This window comes from Harpia harpyja, chromosome 11 (assembly GCF_026419915.1).
Source record: "Harpia harpyja isolate bHarHar1 chromosome 11, bHarHar1 primary haplotype, whole genome shotgun sequence".
Lineage (NCBI taxonomy): Eukaryota > Metazoa > Chordata > Aves > Accipitriformes > Accipitridae > Harpia > Harpia harpyja.
The window spans coordinates 41,945,676-41,966,443 of record NC_068950.1 but is presented as its reverse complement, the minus strand read 5'-3'; the positions used below and the strand labels follow the sequence as shown (position 1 = coordinate 41,966,443).

At 43.0% G+C, this 20,768-nt stretch overlaps 2 protein-coding genes across 3 annotated transcripts in view; one reads left to right on the top strand and one right to left on the bottom strand.

The window, feature by feature from the left end:
- Positions 1-606: 606 nt before the first annotated feature.
- LOC128148165 (cytochrome P450 2J2) lies at positions 607-6,617 on the top strand. Its single transcript, XM_052801695.1, has 10 exons — positions 607-740; positions 1,111-1,416; positions 1,980-2,142; positions 2,293-2,442; positions 3,006-3,166; positions 3,604-3,780; positions 4,036-4,171; positions 4,409-4,596; positions 5,122-5,260; positions 5,957-6,617. The coding sequence occupies exons 2-10, from the start codon at positions 1,228-1,230 to the stop codon at positions 6,130-6,132; spliced, it is 1,479 nt and encodes a 492-aa protein (XP_052657655.1). The 5' UTR covers positions 607-740; positions 1,111-1,227; the 3' UTR covers positions 6,133-6,617.
- Positions 6,618-9,441: 2,824 nt separating this feature from the next.
- HOOK1 (hook microtubule tethering protein 1) overlaps positions 9,442-20,768 on the bottom strand; it is a 29,722-nt gene continuing 18,395 nt past the window's right edge. For both annotated transcript variants that reach the window (XM_052801135.1, XM_052801136.1), the window contains 12 exons: positions 20,393-20,594; positions 19,564-19,674; positions 19,229-19,316; positions 19,084-19,144; positions 18,337-18,477; positions 17,606-17,693; positions 16,760-16,794; positions 16,079-16,161; positions 15,577-15,677; positions 15,108-15,209; positions 13,934-14,002; positions 9,442-13,122 (listed from right to left, as the gene is read on the bottom strand). In XM_052801135.1, coding sequence (XP_052657095.1) covers positions 12,964-13,122; positions 13,934-14,002; positions 15,108-15,209; positions 15,577-15,677; positions 16,079-16,161; positions 16,760-16,794; positions 17,606-17,693; positions 18,337-18,477; positions 19,084-19,144; positions 19,229-19,316; positions 19,564-19,674; positions 20,393-20,594 — 1,240 coding nt within the window. In that variant the 3' untranslated portion in view covers positions 9,442-12,963. The remainder of the gene's footprint in view (positions 13,123-13,933; positions 14,003-15,107; positions 15,210-15,576; positions 15,678-16,078; positions 16,162-16,759; positions 16,795-17,605; positions 17,694-18,336; positions 18,478-19,083; positions 19,145-19,228; positions 19,317-19,563; positions 19,675-20,392; positions 20,595-20,768) is intronic.

Sequence of the window (20,768 nt, the reverse complement as noted above, 5' to 3'; positions counted from 1 at the left end):
AACGGCCACAACTGATGTCCCCAAAAGAGAGAAAATGAACCCAAATCATCCCCCAGAGCACAAGGTGGCAGCTGATGACTGCAAATGGCCACAGCAGAGCCGCACGGTGCAATGGCAAACTGCTGCTGTAAATGCCCCTGCTTCTTTCCCAATAAAACGCAACACATACATCGAAATCCCATGTGGTGTACGTGCGTGATCAACTACTTGTCTCAGACCCACTCTTAGATGCGAAAATTCGGCACAGCCTGTTACCAGCTACCACCAAAGGGCCGCAGCCTGCAGAGCTGGGCATCTGCTTTGGCTTTTCGGCACCTGCCTTAGCTTTGTCGGGCTTTGGGCACGGCTTCGGCATGGGCTGTGGACTTAAAGGCCAAAGCAGGTGGGAAGGGATGGCTGGAGGGCTCGTGGCAGGGCCAGCCTCATGGCCAGAGCAGGTTGCTCTGCTTGCACTTGTCCAGAGGAGATCTGAAAATTACGGTGCTTAGAAAACACTGCAGATCCCAGAAGGCTGTTTGCTTCCAGCCCACATCACCGTGACGCACTGAAACCTCAACCCATGAGTCAGATGATTTGTGAAGGGTTTGTGCAACCTTATCTCGGATGTCCCCGTCGACCTGGGGCTTGGTCTGGGACTCTTTGTACCAGCGAACGAGCTTCTGCAAACGAGGAAAGCGCAAAGCGCTCGGAGCGGCTGGAGCCTCCCCGGTGCCGTGAAGCTGACGCCGGGACGCAGCACGGTAAGGGCACCACAGGGAGGAGAGAGCAGGGCTCACGCCAAGCCGTGGGCTCGTGGGAACGGCACGGCGAGGCTGCCGGAAAGTTTTAATCCCAGCCCCACAAAGCTCGTTTCTGTCCTTTAGACAAGGACATAGATCACTGGGGTTTTGTAAAGCGGCGGTGGGAGGTGGGAGGGGAAAGGGGGAGCTGGGGGTGTTTTGGTTTGTGTTTGGTTGTTTTTTAATGAGATCAGAGAAAATGCTTGAGTTAATCAAGAAGGGGTTTAATCAAACGGTCCTTGCTGAAACCTGGGAAAGCAGGAGTCCGAACGCAGCCTCCAGGCCAGGTCAGCAAAAGCTGCTCCATGCTGTCTTGTGTTTGTGCCCACAGCTGCGCCAGCACATTGCCCATCTCCCCCAGTCCCTGGGAGGTTCGGTGGTGCCCCGTGAGCTCTACCTGCCCTGACCTGCCGTGGGCCACGTCCCTGCGGATCCCCGTCATCCACCCATGCTGCGCTTCCTCTGGGAGACCATCTCCTTCCAGACGCTCTTCATCTTCCTCATAGTCTTCCTGCTTGTCGCCGACTACATGAAGCACCGAAAGCCGAAGCACTTCCCTCCCAGCCCCTTCTCCCTCCCCTTTTTGGGGCACATCTACATGGTGAACTTCAGCAATCCCCAAATGATGGTGCGGAAGGTACGAGGGTGGTGGGCACCACGGGGAAGAGGACGGAGGGGATTGTGGCTACACAACCTTTGCAGCGCTGGGAGGGGGTTATATGGCCCGTGAGGACTTGGAGGAACTCACCCCGGGGCAGGAGGTTTGCCCTCGGTCAGCAGCAACGTGGATGAGGTTTGCCCGGGTACGAGGAGGGGGGACAAGTGTGGAGCGGTCCTTTGGGCAAAGGGCACCACACGATACCGCAGGTGTAGGAGCCCCACAGGTCTGACCGGGGACTGGAAGGGCATTTGGGAAGGGAGTGAAACAAAAGCTGGAAAAACACAGGACTGAAAAATCAAACCTGGTGAGTTTTACTTGATTTATGGCCAATTAACACCAACTCTTGATTAGTCATTTGGGAAAAGAGGAAAGAAAAAAGACCATACACAGTCAAGCAGACACTTGTGCAAACACCCCATCTCCCCTCCCGCTCTCAGCTTCCCTTATTTTCACCCGTGTCCCCTGCCAGGGCTGTCCCTGTCCCGACAGACACATTCATTACAAATGAAACCCCTTTTATTTATTTCCCCCCCCCCCAGCTTACTGAAAAATATGGTGACATCTTCAGCTCGCGGTTGGGCAGCACATCGTTTGTGCTCGTAAATGGGCTGCGGATGATTAAGGAAGTTCTTGTAAACCAAGGGGAAAACTTCATGGATCGCCCTGAAATTCCTATTGACAGGGAGATCTTCAGCAAAATCGGTGAGTTATCTACCAGGACACATATCTCGGCTGTAAGGTCAAAGCTGACTCTGCAGATGTCTGAGACAGCTGGAGATAAGGCAGAGCTCTGGAGCTTTTTCCCCTCGGTGGAAGGATCTGCCATGGCTCATGGTGGGGTGTTTCTGCCAGGACTGGTCTCCTCCAGCGGGCAGTTGTGGAAGCAGCAGAGGAGGTTCACCTTGACCACCCTCCGAAACTTTGGCTTGGGGAAGAGGCCGCTGGAGGAGCGTATCCAGGAGGAGTGCCGATGCCTTGTGGATGCATTTGGGGATGAGCAGGGTGAGTGCCGTGGCCCTCATAAGCTGTGCTGAAGGCAGAAACCGGTATGGCCCATTATAATTTCACCCATGATTCACTGCATGCTGAAAAATACCTCACCTTGCAGGCGATGCTAGCACCCTGCCAGCATCCCAGCTCCCTTTTACAGGTGCTTTGCCTTCAAACTGACTGGTGAATGCGGCTAGGTAACACCCAAAGCGTTATTCATAGCCCACCTTCAACCTACCGCTCTCTTGGAGATCTCTGGAAAAATCCCATGTGTGTGTAAACGCCGATGTTTCCAATGAATTCAAATGATGCCTGCTCTTCTGCAGACCTTGCTTGCCAAAGTAAACAAACATCTCCATAATCTGATTGAACTGGGACCGCTGGGTCTGCCCAGCCAAGCTTGGCCAGCTCGTGGGGGCTGCGAGGCATCCTGGGAGAGCAGTGACACAGGAGGGTGCCCGTCAGGGGTCACTCATTTCACTCGTATTTGTTGAATGTTTTACTTCTTACAACTGTGTTCTCTTCTTTTCTGTGAAGACTGGAAGAATATTGATCACTCCCTTTTCCTTCTCCAGGGAATCCTTTCAACCCTCACTTAAAAATCAGTAACGCCGTTTCAAATGTCATCTGCTCCATCATCTTTGGCAATCGGTTTGACTACCACGATGACGAATTCAAAAAATTGCTGCGGCTGATGGACGAGACGGTTAGCCTCCACGGGACTGTCATGAGCCAGGTACAGACCTTCTGCCGCCAACATGGACAGTGTGCAGTTTTGCAGGGCCATAGTTTCTTTCCTGGAGACAACCTCAAAACTCGTAGCGTTTTCATCATCAAACTTCACTGTCATTCCTTATTCCTTCGCAGAGGGTAGATTTGCCTGTAGTTTCTTTCTGCCTTATTTTCAAGCTGTGCAATGCTCATGTTGCTCTCTCTCATCCAACATCACCTTTCCTGCCCATTGACTGTCAGCCTGCCTGCTGTAATGCTGGGTAATGAACTAATCACTCCGTAACAGGAATACCAATCCCTTGTAATGCTCTTCTAGAGCTGAGCTATTTCCACCAACTCCAGCAATTTAGTAAGCGTGGCATTGCAGGCTCCTCAAGTTTTGATAACAGCTGCTTTTTTCAGTCCTTTATTCAATTTGCCATTCTCCTTTTGTGTCCAAAGCTATACAACTCTTTCCCGTCTATAATAAAGTTCCTCCCTGGATCCCACCAAACCATTTTTAAAAACTGGAAGTTGCTGAAAAGTCTCGTGAAAGAGAAGATCGACAAACACAAGGAGGACTGGAACCCCTCGGAGAGCCGGGACTTCATCGACAGCTACCTGCAGGAGATAGCCAAGGTCAGCAATGCAGAGCAAACCCTTTTGCAGCAGGACTTAGAAATCAGGAGAGATGCGAAATGAGCCCAAATTCTCCACCTGAGCTGCCTGTGTGGCCATTTATGGGCTGGACATCAGGTTCAGGGCAGCCATCAGCAGGATGGAGGTGCAGGGGGCCAGCAGCTTCTGCCAAAATCCTTGGGGTTGACTTGGAGTAAGCCTGGTGTCAGGGCAGCCCTTGCTGTTTGTGTGGCACTAATGTACCTTTTTGTGAAGGACAACGGTAGAGGCATCTTCCAGGAGGAAAACCTCGTGGCGTGTGTGCTCGACCTACTGTTCGCCGGGACCGAGACCACTTCCACAACGATCCGCTGGGCTCTGCTGTATATGGCTATGTATCCAGAAATTCAAGGTACAATTAGCAAAAGGCAGTGTTTTTCCTCGCTCTTAGCCCTCGCAGCTTCATGAAAGTCTCTTTTTTGAAAGAGAAATTGGGAAGCCTCCTGCAGTCACACAAAAGAGGTACAAACAGTGGCAGATGTCCCAGGTTGGTTCTTGGGGGACCCTCACAGCAACCACCTTGCGTTGTTCCAAGGTCGTTGTTTTTTTTTTTCTTGGACCTTGGCTGATCCCTGCTCTTTCCTACCAGCCCGCGTGCAAGCCGAGATTGACGCGGTCATCGGGCAGGTGCGGCAGCCAGCCCTGGAGGACAGGAACAACATGCCTTACACCAATGCCGTCATCCACGAAGTGCAGAGGAAAAGCAACATCATCCCTTTCAACGTCCCAAGACTGACGATGAAGGACACGGTCTTGGATGGCTTCCACATACCAAAGGTAACGCCATTCCTGAGCGCTGAGACTTTAGCAAGAGACTCCCAGTTCCCCAGGCGTGATTTGCCAGGCCAGGTCCCTCCTGCGCAGACAGGAGAGGCAGAGCCACAGCGTCTCTGCCCCGTCCAGAGTTCACTCCTAGCGAACACGTATTTTTTGCCATCCAAACAATGTTCTCCAGCACGTTGAATGGCGCAGGGCGCTGTGGGATGACACCCCCCCCCCCCGCGCGCACCATCGAGGCAGAGGTCCCATCTCACACAGCTTTTACAGGAACTTTGGCCCAAGATTACAGCAGATAAAAATGACGCTGATGAGGGAAAAACGTGGGTATATAATCATTGCACCTCCAAACAGACAAGAAGTAGGAAAAAGTGGCCATGCAGGGGGGTGTTGGACAAATAATTGCAGCAGAATTTGACTATGGAGAATTTGACTATTCTTCATGGAGAGGAGAGTGGAAGATAAAAACACCCTTGCTGCTGCCAGTGACAGAGAATGTGCAACTTATTTTTCTTTTCCTCTTAGGGCACTATTTTGGTCACAAATTTAACCTCCGTGATGTTTGACAAGAACGAGTGGGAAACCCCCGATGCTTTTAACCCTGAGCATTTCCTGAAGGATGGTCAGTTCTGGAAAAGGGAGTCTTTTATGCCATTTTCTATAGGTAAGATTTGCTGAATTTTGGTGCTTCGGCACTGGGATGGGGCTTCTAACTGCATGGTGGAGACACAGAGGAAAATAGCAACGGAAAGGGCTGATGTTGGCTGCACCCTGAGAGGTGCCGCTCAAGACGCGCTCACGTAGCCACCCCAAAGCACCACAACCGCACTCTGAGCCCTTCCTTGGCTCTCTTCATGTGCACAAAAGAGAGGTGAGGCTGAGGAAGAGACCGTAAAAATGCCAGAGACCCTAGAAAGACCTTCAAGGCAAGAGCATCGCTCTGTGCTCCTGCTCCCCCATGGCTGAGTTCACTAGGGGCTTCCCTGTTCCCACCACAGGGTACCGCAGCGAGATTGCTTTTAGCATCCCCGTTTCCCGTACCAGCATCACGCACCTTCTCTGGTAGCTCGCCTTTGTGCAGCTCAAACCACCTATCCCAGCGTGGGCACGTCCAGACCACGCGCGTCAGCACGGCTTACCCAAGCAGGGGAGGAGACGATGCGTGTGCATACGGTTACACGCACGCGTTCTCGCAAAGTCATGCAATTCGGGGGGGGCAGCCCACGCTGTAACGCCAATGTCGTTATTGGGGAGCTCAGTTTGGGCTGCAAAACTCATCCTGGGAAGGGGGTAACACAGCTAGACCATGGTCCTAAGGGAAGGCAGAGGCTGAGGATGCCATGGGTGGCTGTCTCCACAGGGAAGCGTGCCTGCCTGGGAGAGGTGCTGGCCCGTGCCGAGCTCTTTCTCATCTTCACGGCTCTGCTCCAGAAATTCACCTTCCAGGCACCCCCCGACACCACGCTCAGCCTCCAGTTCAAGCTGGGCATCACCATAGGCCCGCAGCCCTACAAGATCTGCGCCGTGCCTCGGTAGGGAAGCCTTGGCCACCATCCTCACGGGGAAAATCCTTTGGCAGGGATGCTGAAAACGAGCCCTTGGTGGCTTCCCTGGGCAGTTGGTAATGACCACCCGGCTTTAGAAAGAGGCTGGGCTGTTTGTTTGTTTCTTTTAAAGCAATTGCAGAATCATTTCTTTTACAAGCGGACCTCGTACTCTGTATCAGATGAGAAAGGTGATCAGCCTGGGATTTGCCAGCGTACTTTTAGGCTTGCCATATGGCACTGTAAATGAAGGAGGGGCTTGGGGCTTTCCCAATTTTATGATAGATGGCCATGCTTCACAGTGGCAAGAGAATGAGCAACACTTTAGAGATTGCAGTGTCCAGGCTGTGGCTGCGTACTGTGGAAGAGCAGTACCAGCCCTTGTTTTATGACATTAATACAGGTATTAATTACCAACATTTTTTTTATTTTTGTTATCCTTGACACGTAATCCATTAAAAAAAGCTCACTCTATAATGTCTTTCTCTTGCATCAATAAATCCTTACCAACCAATCCTGCCTCTTGGAATATGCTAAATCCTCCCTGTTTACCTGCCCAGCACCACCGAGTAGCTGGTGTGCCCAGAGAGCAGAGGGGTGAGCTCCAGCAACGCACGATGCACAGCCAAGCCTGCTGCACTCAATAGTCTAATGAATAAAAGGGTCCCTTGGAAAATACCAGCAACAAATTACTATTATTTTAAACCATCGCATGCAAGGTGAAACAGTTCCAAGATTGACAACCGGTGGTTAACGCCAGTAAATGCATCGACCCCGTAAGAGTTACACCATGGGATGCTGGCGAGACCCCCAGGCCTGACGAGGTGCAGCTCCCAGGAGTGGGACCGGGGCGGCCTGGCAGGAAGGCACGGCACAACACAGTGCCAGTAACACACACCTCCAGCTCCTGCTCACCTGGTGAGGAAGCGTGGAGAAAGCAACCTTCTCCTGTTCACTTTCAATTTTTCCTGGAGTACTTTTTGCACATTCCTAGAGGAAGCAAATTTTTCCCAGTCCTTTCCGAGAACTAAGTCATCTCCTGAAGGAATTAAAAGCATCTTTTTTCATGCAAGCATTAACGCCCAGGTGGGTTTTAAATCCTTTTATTTTAACCTGCATTTTCTCCTCCAAGCGCAGAGGGGAGGAAGCATGGAAGGCTGGGATGGCCCCGCAGACCGGCTCACAACAGGGCAGAAAGACCCTGTGGCCCCACAGCTGCATACTGGGGCCAAGCACAGCCATACAAGGTAAAGCAAAATTTATAGCAAGTGAACATGGCTTCTGGCAAGGCTCCTTCAAGCATAGGGCTGGGTGGGGAGGCTCTGCTCCCTCCTCTGGTCTTCTGTGCCAGGCACAGCTGGGTGGAAACAAGAGGTTGGACTAAGATGCTGTTTCTGGCACTTGAGGCTCCAGTTTCGCAGATCCGTAAGGTGGAGACGTGGGAACCAAACCAACCTATTTATAAAACGCAGGAGACTTGACCAGGTTCTCACTAAAAGTGGGATGAGATACCCCCAACCCCAGCTCCCCACCCCTCCTCTCCCCATGCCAGCTGCCCTCCCGACCTGCTCCTGGCAAGGCGCTCCCACATCTTCCCTTTGCAGCTGAAACAAGGAAGTTCATTTGACTTTCTAGACCTTGTGTTCTTTCTTTTCCTTCCTTGGGAGAAGCAGAAGGGGAAGGCTAGAAGTAGGCTGCATGCCTGAAATCGACTGGGAACAGGAGAGGGGAACAGTGACAAGTTTCTGTTGTGTGCAGCATTACTCCCAAAGCACTTCCAGTTTGCAGGTGTCATCTGACTTCTTTATTTCACTCCTTGGCTCAGATTCCCGTTTCCTTTCCCAGGCTGCTGCTATATCCAAAAGCTTCCTCCCCCTCCTCCCCAGGTCTCTGCCGGGTTAGTTGTACTCTGAGCAGAGCACTTTTCACAGGACCATTTTGCAGAAGGGCTCCTTGGATATTTTGCCCCCTCCACCGAAACCATCTCCCACGCACGGCTGACCTCGCCTCCTCCCTTTCTTTCCTCTCCAAGGACACGCCTCGCCTAAACATACAAACCTGCTGTAGTGCTCGGCTCTTAACGAGCTACCAGAGAAGCCGTAAGCAAACGGGGTCACAGACCCAGGCTCTGCGCAGGCAGTCTGCATTTGAACACAGCTTCTCGTGACCAAGCACTTGGAAACAGAGCTCCCCCCTGCACACACCACCCCTCGCTCACCCCTTCTGCACTCAGGAAGGCAGCGGCGGCTGCCGGTGCGTGTCCTGTGACAGATCACATACGGGCTGAAAACATCCTGCAGCTTGGCTCAGGCTTCCTGCACAGCTGAGAGCCTCTTCCCCTCTCTCCCTCAAACACACACCTGCAGTTTTTGTTCTTCAGCAGCTGAAAATGCTTTTACATCTAGCCTCAGAAAGAAGGAAAAATGGTTCTTCCGTATCTGGCCATTCACTTCACGCTCACTGGGACACTTCTGCCACCGCGCGGGCCCTTCCACGCTGAGGGATCACGCAGCTCCCCATCCTCACGGAGTAGCAGCCCAAGGCAATAAAAATCCTTACTTACCAATGTCAGGATAGTCAGACTGAGGATTACGGTTCAGAGAAAGGGAAAACCTGCAGTAAAAGCAGGTCTGAAACGGGGGCCCTGAAGGAAACTTGTGACACCTTCTCCCTGCTGATCTTCACTCTGGAGGGCTGAACAGCTGCCTGCTCTCATTCCCAACGTCACTTCTGGGTGGAGGTTAGTGCTCAGGGAACAAGCAAGCTGTCAATGAGACTAAGAATTGGGCATATAAATAACCTGCAAAGCAGACTGAAAAGGGCAGTCAGTTTTCTTGCCCAAATAATAAGCATGGTGATTTAGAAGCGCGTACCTCTCCTATGTGTCCTCTTAGGTGGGGCTGAGGAGAGTAGGCACAGATCCTAACTTATTTCAGCAGCAATAAGCAATTACTGAAGTCACTCAACAGCTAATTTGTAGTGGGTTTTAGTCTTTCCACTTCACAAGGTCCCTTGCCCAGCTCTCAGATGACTGTCAGCAGACTGAGTACAGGTAACCAGCTTTGGGTGGGAGCAGAACCATAAGCAGGAATGAACTGAAAAAAGGAGAAGGTGGCACAACTCTGATTTGTTGTTGTTACAGCAGAACATACATACACTCATTATACATACATGACATGACATTTTAGATGGTGTAACTATATCCACATGCAGACCCAGTTCATACGTTGCCCAGAAATATAGATGCTTACATCAGCTAAGGACCATTAAATACATTGCTTGGAATAAAGACACCAGAGAATTAATTTTAAAAATCTTTATGTGAATATAAAAGAATTCTTTCCAAAGAAAAATAAACCCAAAAGTTTAAAAATTAGTGCAATTTTTCAAGTTCTATGCAACACGGTGTTTACATTTGCTTTAAACAGAAGATGTAGACACTGGTACACTGAAAACCTTAACTCTAGCTTGACTAGGGGGAGGAAGGGAAAAAAGCGAAAAAGTTAAGAAAATTACTTTACTAGACATTACCAACTCTTAAACAATTGTTTCCATTTTCTAATTCCTAATCTATTTATGGCTACCTAAATAAAACATCAGTATTGCTTATAGTACTTATTTCCAAGTTAAGTGTCTATTGTAGAAAATAGAATACCCATATATATATACTTTTAATGAACAAAAAAATCAGTTAGGTGAAAATTTATTTTCAGTGAAAGTTTCTTAATCCACTATAATACAGTTGTTGCAAAAGAATCTTCTCAAAACTGCTGCCTGATCCACCTTGTGTAAAAGAACCTACTAGTTCAAAATTTGTATTATTGCTACAAAACACTTCTCTTCCCTAGTGGTTATTTTTAATCTTATATAAAAAAATATTAACAAATGATATGTCAATCAGAACATATTTTTGTTTCTTTGGATCTATATTACCCGTTTTACTGGAAACTGGCTAAATGACTAATAATGCTGATTAACTTCAGCAATATTCAATGATTTCAACTCGTAATTTGAATCTGTTCCTAACTGTGCTGTCTGGGCATGATACGAATTCATCTTGCAGCAGAGACAAGTAGCCTCTTTCTTCGTCCTGCCTCAGCAGTGGCGCACATTGCATCAAAGAACATTGTATTGACATTGTTCTGCTGCTACATGTTGCACACAACTCAGCTATAACACAGCAATGCTATTAGTAGCTTTTTTTTTTTTTTTGACATGAATGAAGTTAACATTAAAATGATACTTATTCTAATAATCTTTTCTGCACAGCCAGATGAGCTGAAGTGAATACAACACTATGGCTTATAATCAAATATTTATTTCTACAGATCAGTTCCTCATTCATAGGACATAACCCAAGTTTAACCAGTTATAAAACAGCCACTCTTAAACAGGTTCTCAATCCCAAAGAAACACTGAAGTTATTATTCACAGGCTTAACTTTTAACAGTTTGGAAAAGCCCCAAGTAAGTAACATTTCATCTAATACCTGAAAACCCGATTCATTTTTGGCAACCCCAACAAGACTATTGGGGACAACCTTGCCCTGAAAAAGGCTGATCCCTGTCTGTAGTCCCATATTTAAATTCTTACATTGCTAGTCAGAAGACAAACTTCCAATTAAACAATAGGGAGGTTCTTGGTCATTTTTGGTCCCAGGGTCTGCAGTTTTGAGAAGTGTACATCAAAGACATTTGCTCCAAGTTTTTCACTATTCAGCACCTGATATGACTACTGACACAGCTCTACTACTGTGAAAAGTACAACAAATGCATCAAGCCTACTAACTAGATGAGTACTTGAAAGATGTCCATGAAAGTTTCCATGCTGTAAAGAACGAGGGTTAAGAGACCCATTCAACACCATCAGTGACAGTTTCACATTTCACTAGAACACACCAAAGTACCAGGCTTTAGAAACGTAAGCATCTTGCTAAGACTTAGTCTCCTGTTCCACTGCTCACCACCATCTCCCACACCACTAGCAGATTAAACAAGCAATTGTATCTTAAAAATACAAACCCCAGTAATATCACTGCAGCAATAAAAGACCTCAAAACCCAAGAGGTAGTCCAAAGAAGCATAAAATCCTGAAGAACACAACCTGATAGACAAAACTGTCCAATGGCAGTTTGTCTGACATATTCTCTGCTCATACCACATTTAGCATGAGACTGGCTTTTAAACAATGCCTTGTGTAGACAGAAGTTTTGAAAGAGGAAATCTCTGTTGAATGCTTAAATGTACAGCACTGTAAATCTATCACCACAACTAAGAAGCAACGCTAAGTACTAAAAATGAATACTTCTATTTTCTCTAGCATTGCATGCAATGTCCAATAAAGAATTTAAGATGCTGGGGAAGGAAGAAATCAAAGAACAAGCCGTACTGAGGGGCATGCAAAATGGAAGACTACTCAAATTTCACAATTCAAAACTTAAATTCTGCAAATCTGAACCCCGCTCTCAAACCAAAGATGGCCTTAATGGTGAAGACAGACATATGCTTTCATTCACACATACGGCTGAGTTTCATATTAAATCATGGACTGGTACAGCACCCTCAAATACTTAGTTTAAGCGTATTTGTTTTATTTTAAGGGCTGCTGTAATTTTGTTTTATTTAACTGTGTATAATGAATTTGTTCTAGACAGTTTGCAAAGAAGAATGGACATTAACAAGCTTCCTAAAAATACAGTTCACATGAAAAATAAGACATTTGGTAAAGAAAGTGACACAAATTTTGTGAAATATAGCAGCTTCCTGCACACAAATTTCAGACATCAGTCCCCATTTCATCGTCTTCAATCCAGATACTGCAAAATTATTATAGTTCACCCACTTTTCTCCCTGCCAACAAACAATCTTTGCTGCCAACAACCAGCACAGCTATGTTTCATTCATCTGCCTAGCACAGTTAGTTCAGAATTACTGAAGTGAAACTACGTTTAAAAAGAGGAAAATTAATTTCTATGCACAGGTTTGTATAAATAGCTGGAAATAAATGGGGTTCATTCCCACCTAACCACCTTTCTGCAAATAAATGCAGTGTACCAATACGCCAGACTTTTAAAAGATAGCCCAGACTTTTGAATTACTGTAATAGCTTTTTTTCTTACACAGGAAAAGACAGCTTATTTGGCTTTAGTGAATTCAACATCTTAAAAGACAGGTTTTCCTTAATGTATATATACACAAACTTAATCTTTCCTTTTCTAAATAAACTGAGTAATTCTGCTTCTCACTTGAGATGACAAAACAAATCCTGTCTTCTGTTATATAAACAAGTCAACTGGTACTACACCTTTTTTTTTTTTCTTTTTCTATAAAAGCAAGTATTTTCTTGCTTTTGCAATTTTACTTTGTATTCTAAAAAAGTATTTTTTAAAACATGGTACCAATCTTTTAAATTTATTTTTAGAAGAGCCCAGCAAAAATGCCCAATATTGCCAGTTTCCTGAAGTACATTTTTGCATAACATCTTTCCATTACAAAAGTCAACTTTCTAGCCCAAACCCATTAAATAAAGTTTTAAATATATAGTGCCAATTTTTATATTTACAATATATTCTGAAGGCAAATATAAATCTTTTAAGTTGTGCTTGTAAATACATACTGCAGTTATTAAATCTACTTCTATTTGGAAAACTATGTGCTACCTTCTAGACACACCACTGATCAACTTAATCACTTCTTGATAGGTTCTGATGTTGAATTCGCAGTTGCCCACCATTCTAACCCCCTCTTTCATCAAGTAGTTAAAAAGGAAGCTATAAAACATTTAAGGACACTTTAGCATGTAAGTTTTCCTCATGGTCCTTGGTTTAATCAGATGTTGCACCCGGTACTTTAACAGTGAGATTCCTTCTGGTATTGGTGACATGACGTTGCTGAGCTAGGAACGAGCGTCCGGGACCGTCTCTGCAGGCACCGCTACTGCCAACCAGTCTTGCTTCCATACCTAGCTTCTGAAGAGTTAGGCTCTGCAAATAAGTTAAACAACATTTACACTGTAGCAAAAACAGAAGAAAAAAAATTGGCTATCTTTCATACACAAAGCTCATACTTACTAAGTATGCACACATAATTTCTTTTACGATATTTCTTATATACTCTCTTGCTGCCATAAAAGGTATGGTCCAAGACTGAAGAAAATGAGATCCACTCACATTCGTATAGAATGTGTTAATTTTAGCTTATAGTGAAGTTGTTCCTTTACTAAGCCATTTAATTTTACTTTCCTTTTTTGATTTCCCATTCCAGTCTTTCTTTATGAAACTCTACTTAAACATTCCTTCATATGAGGATGAAAGAAACTTTCTCCAGTCCTTTTCACAGCAATCGAACGTCAAACGTTCTAACAATCTTTGCAACACTGCTGCAGGATGAGAAGATGGTTCTAGCTTTATTCCACAAATACTGTGCTAAAGACACTGAACACCGAAAGCAGGAGTCTGGAAACATTTTGAACCACAGCCTCCCTTTGTCTCAAGCCCAAAAACTTCAACAACAGACGCTATTGAACATTCAGGAATTTTGCCTGCTAAATCCAGATGGAAGCTTGTGGCAGCAAATAGTACATTACTAACACAGAAGACATGGCCTATGCCAAATTTTAAGTCTCCCGTTCCAAAGCACAGAAGACAAGCAGAAAACATACAACAAAATAATTTTACAAAATAGTTGATTGTTAAAACACTGCTAAAAAGACAGTGATGTAAGATTTAACTGTCACATTTAGCAAAATGTGTTTTTCTGATTTCTGAAATACCAACAAATGAACTTTTGACCCACCTTGTTATACCATGCAGTTACAATTAGCTTTTCCTCATAGTCACGTAACTTAGCAAGTTTGTACTCAGCCTGCAAGGAGACAGTAGAGAAGACAATCTCAATTACAACACAAAAATAATCTGCATAAACTTATTGCAGCCCATTGAGTGAAATAAACACATGCAGCAGAAATGCTTAAATATGCAAAATAACTAGAAGGCTTAGAAGTGTAAAGAAAGATACTTCCATAAATTACCATGGGAGAAGTTATAGACTACTTCAAGAAGAGGCCAAACTTTACTCAAGTTGCAGTTCAACTTAGAAACATACTTTAAGAGTGTGCGTGGGGGGAAATGCATGAAAGTCTAGGGTGTATCAGAAAGTCTATAAATAGTTTAGTAATTTTTTTCATCTGAAAGTCAAAGACAAGAATGTACCTCTAGTGGCTGAATATTCTTACCATGTTACTGTATAATAGCAATTCAGTATGTTTACCTAGCACATACACATAGAAGAAATCTGAGGCCCCAGCATTTATAAAGTCAGATCTTTCAGCCTACTAACTCGTGTTGAGGAATTTTGTATTTGCTCAGGTAACTATTCTAACTAGTCCCATCAATATTGCTATAAAACTGAAAACATTTTTTTGGTACTTGCACTACTGTCAACAATCCTTTCAGGATTTCAGCCAAGCAGATTTTACTGAATTAACAGGTTTTACTCTTCTACATAGTTTCAGGAACTCCACTGTATGAAACCACTGTTATCAGGGGTCTAGTAAATAAACAAGTCACTGCTCAAATACCTAGTCCCTCATACAAAATAAGTTACATTACTACTGAAAAAGGTCAGACTCTGCAGCTTTGTGCAAGTTACCATAACATGGCAAAACTATTAGTCTTATGAAATATTTCACTTATAGCTTTTCAGAGGTTTTAGAAGGAATCCAAATTAGTGTTGCAGTTGTACATTGAAAAACACTGTTGAAAAGTAAACTGCTCTGACAGACTTACACTAAGTTACAAGGTTAATTAAGCCAAACTAAAAAACTCTAGGTTTGATGCTCTGTGCAGTTTCTAACTGAATGCAGCATTGAAGGGTACTGGATCATTAGGAAACAGTAGCTTGAGTGTCAATGATATTAGAGACAGCAGAACATATTAGAAGTTATTATTAAATATGTGTAAATTTTTACCTCTAGTGCTTCAATTTTTTTGTCTTTATCTGTTATCTGTTTTCTGAGCAACATAATTTCTGCTGATGCTGGATTTAGCTTGGGGTCTAATGTTTTTATCACCTGTACAAGGCAAAACAAAAGCATTACAAGTCAGGTTTGATTCTCAACAGCTCTGCATCTCATTTGCTCACAGCAGAAATGAAAACAGACTGAGCGCTAGTCAGGCAGTTATGATGAAAACTAGGCGGTTACACTGTACAACAGAAGATATCAAAGGGTACAAAGGAATCATTAACGCTTCTCATGCTTTAGCCTAAACCCCATTCTCTCATACGCTTAAGTGACTGCAGTTGAGCAATTTGACTAAAAATGCAACATATAGCCACTAATTTTAATTGGGAGGTGGAGGGGTGAGGGGGGGACTCAAATCAATCTGTTCAACAATTTATGAGGGAGGAATATATACATTCAGAAATACACCACTCACATTTCTTGCTTTCTCAAGGTACATTTTATATCTTTCTTCCATTGCTTTCATATCCTCATCTTTTTTTCGCAAAGCTGCCTCCAGCTCTCCAATTTTCTGGGCTATTTACAGAAATTATCAACAAAGACATACAAAATAAAAATAGACATAGTACTTCCAAGGCTTCTGGGTTCTCCTGATTTAACCACCCCCCAAATAAACTTTCTAGCTACTACACAATTTCTTAAGTTCTTATTTTTATTTCAGTTGTATCATAAGGTCCCACCTGACCCCAAACTCCCATTTTGCAGAGTATTGTTCAACGAAACTAAGCCCCCATGAACCTCTCCCTGGCCCACACCATGTGCAAGAAAACCCTCCCCCCAGCCCCATTTCAGGTTTAAAAAGCTAAGCTGTAGCAGAAGGCCTTATCCAGACAAGTATCCCACAGCCACTGGGCTATGGGAATCATTTCAGAAGAAAATTAACATAATCTCATAAAAAAACCCAAAAAACAACTTACGGTTCTGACTAACATCAGGCTGCAGTTCTGCAAGATCAGCCTCTTTCTTCTGTAACTCATCATGCACTTCATTCAGCTTTTCCCTACGAACGAAAGGCTGGGTTAAGGATTAAGCTCACAAATAATCCCATGCACAGTTTTAAGAACTGAAAGCAGAAACTTAATGGTGGAAGTGTTTAAACAACTATTTTAAACTCTGGCAATTCTTTTGAGTTTAAATAGAAATATTAGTATGTATTTTTGAAGAACCATAAAAGTTGCAACTTCTGAATTGAGTCTCATTTACCTAAAGCTAGAAACAAAAAAAGAAAATGAACAAAAAACCCCTCCAGCATCTCCTTTGCAGGAACTACATCTACTGAAAGGATGGAAGTATTTCAGAAGTATGAAATACATTTTGAGTCCAGTAAAAGCGATGGTTTTAGCAATCTGTTGTAGAACCAGAACAGTTAAAATGCTATTGGTGATGAAGAGACAGTTAAGCGGATACTAGTATTACAAGATTATCATGATCAGAGTAGACAAAACTAGAACACTAATACTTAACTCACTACATGCATGATTCTCAATCAGTGGCTTAGAAAAACAAGACACCCTACAAAGACTTAGGCAGTTTCTGAGCTACAACAGTCAAATCATTTAGCATAAATAAGCTATTGTGGATGTATGTGCCTTACTTACATATGTGCTGCCAATTTCTGCTTCAGGTTGCTAGACTATGAAAGGAAAGAGTTAAAACTCAGTTATATTTCAGTATTTCGTACCATGCAATGTTAAAGTGCTCTTACAAATCAGCCAAGAATACTTAGCACACCTAAATAAGTCAAACCAAACAAATCCTAAGAAAACTGCATTTTTCTATTCATTTCTGTAACTGCATTCATATTTTTTGCATTGCACAGATACCAATTCCAGCATCTTTTTTCTTTAAAGCTATCCTTCTCACTATTCCACCATTTAATGACAAAAACAGAGATTTTTTAAAAAGTAAAAGTAGAAGGTAGAAGAGTTACAGTTCCTTAAAGAAGGCAAGGGGAAGGAATCACATAAAACATGAGCTTTTCCATTGAAATGCAGTTGGTGTGCAGGTCTTGTGGATTCTCATACTATAGAGACTCAACTCATCTGCTCTGAATACAGTGCAGCCAAGTCTGTGTTACCTAAACTGAGGGAGTTGTTTTTCAGGCAGGAGACAGATTTTAGAATACACTGAACAGCCTCAATTGTTTAAGATGGTTGCTTGAAAGGTCTGTGTTTGTTCGGTAGGAGGGTATGACCAGAAGGGGCTTCGCAGCTTGCTTACTCTTACTACTGCATGAACTAGTGTGTTTCAAACTAACTTTAAAAAACAACAAAACAAAACAAAAAAGCACCAAACCACAAACCTGCCTTCTTAGTAGTTACCAGCACTAGACACACTGAAAAAGAAGAGGCACATCTAAACAATGCACTTGATGTTACACTGAAGGATTTTAAACAAAACTGGCAAGACATCTTCAAAGTCAAGAAGCCTAAACTTTCACTTACTCCTTCAGTCTTGGATCCTTGCTCCTGTAAAGTCTTTTGCAGATCTTCAATCTGCTGCTGTAACTCCCCAATACGTTCTTCATTTAGCCTTTTAGGAAGAAAAGACAGTTGTTATCCATCTAAACAGATCACAACAGACAAATTTTTCTGTTTCATGTCTGGATGATAATTTTTCAGAGGGTCTACCCAGCAGGACTTAAGCCACAAAGAAACTGATTTCAAATGCTTTTAGTTTGACTGGAACTTCTGCTGAAACAGACACATGGCAGCTTTATTAAACATTTTATAACAAAAGACCTAGAATAATTTTAAGTTTTGAGAAAACTTAACTACCCAAAATTCTCATATCCTAGTAAACTGCTTTCAGCATTCATTAACCGATAGAGAAATTCAGACCATATCCCAGTGTTACAACATGATTAATTTGAGTTCTAGAAATAGAGTTTACATCCATTCTTGGTCTACAGAGAATCATTCAGAGCTAAGAGCATCCTATAAGCAACACTTTCTTCAGAGTACGCTACACACAGACCCACCACATTTTATACCACCACATTTAAGCTACTTTCCCTCTTGCTTGCTTCATAACCCTTCGTTAATAATTACGCTGGTGAAAGAAAAAGCGTAATTGGCTTCCTGCATAGTGCTACGCTACAGATGCAAACCACAAGGCCACTCAAAGTCCAGAAAACACTTTTTGCTATATTTTAAGATGCTGTTTCACCCATCACCTTTTCTCAGTTTCCAGTTCGTTCACTGTCCGATGCTTTTGCTCCAGCTGTTCTTGGAGCTCTGTAATACGTTCATTTTCTGATCCTTCCTGTTGTAACAGAAGCATCTTATTTTCATGCTGCAGCCGAATAAACATTTCTCTGAATCAAAAATAACAAAAAAGTCACTGTTAATTACGAAAGAGTAGAAGGTAATATTCCTGTTCGCTCCCCCAACCTTAAAGTGAGCACCAGTTCTGCTTAAGGATATAGTTGGCGTAACAATGCAATTTTTTTGTCAAAAGGTAACTTACAATTTCCAAACATCATAATAGTTTTTTAAGAGATATGAACAAAACTTTAAATTAAGTCACTCCCAACCCAGATTTTATTGTGCCTTTATTTTTCACTCTGCCAGACTTTAAAAATGGTATTGCTAGCCTTCAGCTGTTCTGTCTTAGTTGCTGTGTATTATTTATTTATTCTGTCTGCCAGTGGCAAGATAAGAATTGTTTCACTCCGTAAAGAGGATGTTTCAAGCCAAACTTTATATACAGCAATCTGATATGCTTTTAAGAAAGAATGCAAAGGAATTATAGTGTGGGGAAATAATTATTAACAGCTACACGGGGGTCCAGACAAGCATCATGGAGGCAAAGCAAGAAGTGGGATACAGAGTCATGTTGCTGAAAATACTGAACTTTCACAGAGACAATATTATGCCCCACCCATGAAAATCCCAGAACAACTCCAACCTTTTTGTCTTACCTATATTCCACTGGCAGAATTTCAGCAGCAAGGTTCTCATGGCTTTTAACACAAGATGCGCCTGAAATTGCATGGGAAGTTTAATTTAACAAACTTAAAGAAATCACTAATATACATAAAAAAGCCTCTGAAAATAAAGCAATACCTGTTTGACTCAGGTGATCCTGCTGCATCTGTGAATACCGGAGCTCTTCATTTGTCTCTTTTAGTGCATCACACTGTACTATCAGTCTCTAAGAAGATATATTTGAGGTGGAATTAAGTCATACAGCACCACTTTAAAACCAAATAACATTAATCAGGAATAGTACTGACACACACATATTTTAATACATATTTTATGTTTTATATGTGTATACACACACGCAAGCTGCTGAACTTCATTTTTATGGTAGCACTACTTCTGAGAAGGTTTGTCTCAAGCAGAGCATTTGAGAGAGATTTAGTAGGCGTTAAATAAACTCTCATTCAAGAACTTACCTCTTTTTCTTTGATTAAAGCTTCGTGTTTTTCTTCAAGTCGCTTCATTTCAAATGCTAGCTTATCAGCTCTTTTTGATTCTTCAGACAGTTTGTTATGAAGTTCCTGGACCTTTTCATAAAAAGACTATATTCAACACATGAATGTTGCAAGATGCTACCTTTAAAAGCTATGTTAAAACCTTCATTCCTGCCCAGTTCAACCAAAATAAACAGCTGGTCCTCCAAGCTTGGTGGAGGGGAGATGGGATGGAGGTCTGTGTGTTTGGGGGTTTTTTTGGTAGGTTGGTTGGTTGGTTTGGGGTCTTTTTTTGTTTGGTTGGTTTTTTTGTTTGGTTGGTTGTTTTTTGGTTTTGGGTTTCGTTTTGTCTTTTGTTTTTTTAAAATATTTAACTCTTGCATCTCTTAATTACTACCAAAATAAGTGAAATTGAAATAAAACTTCTACAGTTTAAAATAAATTCCCATGAAGTAAGTTAAGAATATTACACAGAAGTGAACTCAATAATAGCTAAACAACCTCTCCCAGGTACAAAATTACCTCAGTTAAAGTAAAGAAGAAAAGCCTGCAAACCACGGACAACCAATCAGTTGAGAAGGTAACTACAGTTAAGCTTGCTTAATAAACAGGGAAAAACAGGACGTGAAGGGCAGAGTATGAAGGAGTTTTCACAAATAGGAAATTCTAAGGGGACAATACAGGTCAAGCCCATGGGCTGTTAAATTAAGCTGTTCAGTTTTTTTCACTGAAACATAATTAAAACAATTTTATTTAGGTAAGACAACTATCTGAGGAAAAAGTAATATCTTAAGCATAGATGCAGCCTTACCTGTCTTTTGTAGGTTTCTAGTTGGGCACGTGCTGCATTGGCTTTCTTCAGTTCATCCTCCAGACTGACCGTATTGTGCATATACATCATGTTGGTTTCCTGCAGAGATTTGACTTGTCTGCGGAAGTCATTCAGATCCTGTAACTTTTTACGATACGCTTCAACAGTTGATTCCAGCTTACTTGCCTTGTCTGCGGTAGTCCTTAAAGTAGAAACAGGAATTAGAAGAAAGAGTATGCTTCTTCAAAAGGTTAAAAAAGTCAAATTCTGCTTTCATGCACATTCAAGCTATTTTCAGAGACATGCAATGTGCTTAACAGCAGAGTTAAATCTTACTCCTTTATTTTTAAATGCATAATCAATGCAAACTTGCATT

Excerpts from the sequence above, each read along its gene's own strand:
- LOC128148165 (XM_052801695.1), top strand. The coding sequence starts at position 1,228 with ATGCTGCGCTTCCTCTGGGAGACCATCTCCTTCCAGACGCTCTTCATC. Across the intron at positions 2,143-2,292 it reads GGAGATCTTCAGCAAAATCG|GACTGGTCTCCTCCAGCGGG; the intron begins GTGAGTTATCTA and ends TGTTTCTGCCAG. Across the intron at positions 5,261-5,956 it reads TTTTATGCCATTTTCTATAG|GGAAGCGTGCCTGCCTGGGA; the intron begins GTAAGATTTGCT and ends CTGTCTCCACAG.